The 5,000-nt window shown below is 38.5% G+C and overlaps 1 protein-coding gene across 5 annotated transcripts in view; it reads right to left on the bottom strand.

Annotated features, from left to right (window-relative positions):
- The window catches only part of LOC113827173 (supervillin), a 52,883-nt gene that overhangs the window by 5,072 nt on the left and 42,811 nt on the right, over window positions 1-5,000 (bottom strand). For all 5 annotated transcript variants that reach the window (XM_070137664.1, XM_070137665.1, XM_070137667.1 and 2 more), the window contains 10 exons: window positions 4,543-4,700; window positions 4,154-4,392; window positions 3,847-4,021; window positions 3,521-3,693; window positions 3,137-3,317; window positions 2,886-2,998; window positions 2,620-2,772; window positions 1,189-1,353; window positions 397-807; window positions 1-179 (listed from right to left, as the gene is read on the bottom strand). The exon at window positions 1-179 is cut by the window's left edge and continues 149 nt beyond it. In XM_070137664.1, the coding sequence (XP_069993765.1) occupies window positions 1-179; window positions 397-807; window positions 1,189-1,353; window positions 2,620-2,772; window positions 2,886-2,998; window positions 3,137-3,317; window positions 3,521-3,693; window positions 3,847-4,021; window positions 4,154-4,392; window positions 4,543-4,700 (1,947 nt within the window). The remainder of the gene's footprint in view (window positions 180-396; window positions 808-1,188; window positions 1,354-2,619; window positions 2,773-2,885; window positions 2,999-3,136; window positions 3,318-3,520; window positions 3,694-3,846; window positions 4,022-4,153; window positions 4,393-4,542; window positions 4,701-5,000) is intronic.

Raw genomic sequence — 5,000 nt, 5'->3', positions numbered from 1 at the left:
TGTTCATCCTCCAAGAGGGAGAAGTGCTTGTTTTTAGCCGAGGATCCTCCAAATCCTTCCCAAAAGTCTCGGGACTCGGCACCTTCAAACTGTTCTTTGATTTTCTTTGTGATACCTGGAGTCCATCCCATCTCACTGTCAGAAGTCTCTATGACCTTCTGTGCTGTTATATTACCAACCTGAAGTACAAGTAATATGCATTTAGTTTGTTTTTTGAGTACTTGTGATTTTAAGGTCAATAAATTCTATCATTGAACTGTCTTGGTGTAAATTTTAAGTATAGAACAAATCAAATATATTAAAAAATCATTCTTATTTTTACCAATGAAAACTGACTAATACAGAAGACAGAACAAATCATGTGGGCAGCAAGCAATCATAACCTTTATAACTTACCTTTCGTGTGTGCCTGAGTGCCTTGGCACCATGCCAAAGATGGATGATACCTGTCTTGGTGTTGAGCAGAACAACACAGCCTCTTGATCTTAAAAAGCTGGAATTCACTTCTACTTCCACAAGATGGCCTTCATTCTCTAACTCTCCCCTGACCATGAACAACTTCCAATTTTGATTACTCTGTTCTTCATCACGTCGACCTCTGTGTATCATGAGGCCTCCTTGGAAGAGGTTAAGGAAGGCTGGTGGCTCAGAGTTCATGGAGACTCTAACATGAGGTCCACGCTCTTCATCTAATTCCACTGTCATGAGAGCTGAAACACCTTTATCTGACACAGAGCTGTCTTTGCCCTGCCAGAAAAAGTAAGCCACACGTGATCTGCCAGTCACGTTGTGCTTGGATGGTTCACCCTGTGAAAGGCAAGCAGATGTGTAAATCCCACTGTTAATTTATCTATTTTCATATACAATGCAAAGAGTCTGCAAATCAATGTTAAATAACAAGTAAAGAATTACCATGGTACACTATCTGTCTTCTTTTATTAGTAAGATTCATAAAAAAAAACAATTTGGTTTAATCTAAATTTACATAAATTATATTTGTACAATGAGACTTGGCTGCACTGTGAAAAGAAGATATCACTATTAACCTACAGATTACTTTAATATCAACATTGGCTACTCTAGGTATATAACATTACTATTTCAAAATTAATGTTTCACCAAGCACTATTATCATCAACATTAGAAAAACTTCTTCAGGAAAAAGAGACAACAAAAAGTATTGCTTACCTTGAGAGTCCTACCAGTTGCTGTGATCAAGTAATACCAGCGGACAACATAAGTGTCCCCTTCATGAAGATGATTGCGAGCTTTCTCATCCATGAGCACTTTGCCATATTCTGACACATGCCAGATCTTGTAATCATTTGTCGAGATGTTCAGAAGGCGACGCTCCTGAAGTTGCATAGGTGAATAACGAGATTGATTCCCACGGCGATAAACACAGGAACGAATGTCACCATCAGTGTTGAGTTTGCAAGGACAGATGGTCATGTTGTTGAACAGCATGGCAGGGAGTTAGCAACATTTTTGATGGATGATGCGGTCAGCGATGTTACCAGCAGCAGAGTTGAAGTGACGCAGGATGGGTGGAAGGGAGGGAGTAAGGGAAGTTAGCCAAGGTATCAGGAGGAGAACTTTTAAGGTCACTTGGAATGGTACTCAAAATCAGGAACAAAAAGTTAATGATTAAATCTTATATTTAAAAACCTTGTTTTAATTAATGAGTTAAACAAAGCAGAACTGTATATTAAAAATCTTAAAAAAGAAAAAATATTATTTATAAGTCAACTCAGAAAACATAACTAGAGGCAGAATTAATATTTTTATTCAATTAGGTAAAAATGTAAGGTGGTATACAAGGATTAAAAATGAGAAAACAGGACTGGGTTGGTTGAAGAAAAAAAATTAGGAAAGAAAAAAATATAAAACACAAGGAAAAGAAAAGACAAAGACATGTCGTTGGGTCAGTTGCATGTACGCAGTACCATACATGTAAACTAATTATACAAACACAGAGGATGGATCCTGAATGAAGGGCTACTTGATCTACAAGGCATCCAAGCACAGGTCACCAGTTGAAGGGGCATTGTGGGAAAAGTTGGGAAGGATATGTGAAGACCAAAAGTCCAAAGGCAACTCCACATGGGACCTAGGAGAGCTGACTAGGTTCTCAGGGAGGAACCCTGTGTGCTGGGACAACACAGACTGCTTGTGGTTCACAAATACAGTCTTCTAAATTCACGATGGAAATAATAAAGAACTAAAGAAAGGCAGTACATAAATTCGTGTTCACTACGACTATGTGATGGTAAAGAAAGAGGTGCCTCCTGCAGTCTACGGGCAGTGTAAGCCACTGACTAGCAGTGACTGAAGCGACTGAAGACACTGTTCAACAGTGTGCAGGAGGAGTCTAAAGCCAATGTCAACAAGGCACAGGATGGTCTTCTATGAGTGTGCAAACATAAATCACTTTTAAGAGCTGCAGTCAACAACAGATGTTCACTGACGTACAGAGAGGTCCAGAAGAGCTGCAGTCTACACTAGAAGATCACTGATACAACCACAGTCGCATGTATAGAATATAGAAGGAATATGGTAGAGCAGCATGGAGCACAGCTAAGCCAGCTGTCAGGGCTCCTGTTGTCACCACTAGCGCACCTCCTCGTCGTAGTATTCCACACCGCGTCCCAAGTGACTCATCTCCAGCACCAGGTCAGGCTCAGCTGGAAGCTCCTCTAGCATCACCCGTGCATCACATGGCTGTAATTCACATACTGGTGCTACGTGGCGATCCATATCTTTCTTGACCTCCTACAGTGAGAAAATAAAACGGCATTATATTTTGATAATGAAAAATGGTAATAAGTATGAGTATAACAGATGCATTTTGAGAAAATGAACAGCATGTAAACTTATATTTATACCTTGATGCGTGACTGTTGGGCTAAGTCAGGCCAATCAATAAACTTTTCTTTGAAGACAATAGTTTCAACATTCTCTGTTAGCTTGGCACAAAGACCCCACTCTGGTCGTATACCTGAATATAGAGATACAGCAAATTAGTATTCTGAAGAAAAAGATAAAACTTCTTTTTTACTTCAAATTACTGATTTGATAAGCTTATGACATGAGATACTATTTTCTACATACTGTCTACAAAAATAGAGATTTGTACCTTTGAGTGCAGCCTGAGAGAGAGGTACCATTGGTGTTATGGGGTTAATATCACATTCAGAATAATCATATTCTTCTTCCCATAGTTCCCTTCCGAGAGCCAGCCCAACCTTTCGCTCATCACCACATGCACGTTTTCCTGCCCAAATGTACAGCTCTGGACCGAAGTCAAACACTAGCACCTAGAAAGAGAGGTACGCATAGGCATTTAGTTTTATGTAATTGTCAGTAGAACTTTTCTTAGCATCAAATTATTTTTTTCATGGTACACATCTCATGAAACTACTTGAAAAATATACTCTTACAAGACGGAAGAATTATATCATCATCTACACAAGGCAACCAAATGGTTACATTGTGAAACTTCAAAATAACAGGCATGTACCTTTTCTGATTGCAAGATCTCTATCTTTGGCATCTGGCCCCAAGAGTCAGCAATTGGAACCAGTGAGTCTTCCTGTACCTCATAAACTTTGTTTGCAGCCACCAAGGATGCTTCAATTAATTCATCCTCATCTGGCATACCACATAATTGCCCTGAACTTGTTTCATCTCCACCTGGAACAGAGATTTTTTAGATAATCATACTAAATCTCCAATCCAGAATCCATCCCTATGATCTGTAATCTGAATAAGATTATTTACACAAGATATTATAGAAGTCTAATATGTTAGCATAAGGTATACTTATACTACACACAGTGTGCTTACCAAGCAGTCTCCAGAATTTGGCTTTCCTGCCACTAGGTGAGTTTTCATCAAGCTCTATCACATTCCGAAGAGCAGAACCTATTCCCATGTCCTTCTTCTGGACTATATACTGGGCAATTTCTGAGGCTTTGGCTCTCTCTATCACATTAGCAAATTCTCCCTTATAGTGGAAAACCTGCAAAAAAACAAAACAAAAAAACATACTGAATAATACATTACAGATAGTTAATGAGGTATTATCAGAATTTCAATATAAAATTAGTCTCTTCAACAACTTAAAGAATAACATAGTAATCCAGCCACTTACATCTGTGGGTGTTATAAGGATGAAATCATCTCCCTGATTAACACTTGACACGGCAGGCTTAACTAATCTAGTTTGAGCATGACGTCGCCCCTTAACTTGTAGCAACATAAGTGATGTGTATGGGGCCATCTCTCGTACCACAGGATTGTTCTCCACCTTTTTCAAGGCCACAGCAGAAAAATTCTCCTTTGATGCCAGTCCAGCAAGTGCTTCTACTGCCAATGGGGATCCTTTTGACACTGTTCAAGTGAAAGATTCTCTTTAGTCTTACCCTTAAACACACCTCCAGAATAATTGGGACTTCCATTTAAACAAATATTAAAAACTTAAAGTCAAAATTAAAATTAAAAGCAAAAATTGTATATATTTTTTCTCAACCATATACTTACGTTCTTCAACCTTCATCCTCTTCAGTTCCTTCTCACCAATGCCCAACTTGACCTCTGTGTACTCCGACTTGATATCCTCTCGTGCAGCCAAGGCCTTAAGTGGATTCCTGGAAGTGGCTTGCCGTCTCGTCACCCGAACACTACGGCGCTTCACGACACTAGGAATATAGATTTCTTATTAAAAATGTGCATATATAAAAATAAGATACTAAATAATTAATTCATGGTATTAGTATTATCATATTTATTACTATAATCATTGCTTTTACATTCATGTTAGTATTTTTTCTGGATACAGTAATATGAAAGTACAAATAACTATAATGCTTGTGCAATGCATGTCCCATACGAGTGACAAATATTCGATAGCAAAATAAGCACACAGACATAAAGAGAAAATAGTGCATCCTATTTACTGCATTTGAATCACTTACAATTCGTCATCCTCCAGTGATCTA

The sequence above is a fragment of the Penaeus vannamei genome, chromosome 23, assembly GCF_042767895.1.
Source record: "Penaeus vannamei isolate JL-2024 chromosome 23, ASM4276789v1, whole genome shotgun sequence".
Taxonomy (NCBI): domain Eukaryota; kingdom Metazoa; phylum Arthropoda; class Malacostraca; order Decapoda; family Penaeidae; genus Penaeus; species Penaeus vannamei.
The sequence above is the reverse complement of the archived record's forward strand: the minus strand, read 5'-3'. Positions and strand labels throughout refer to the sequence as shown.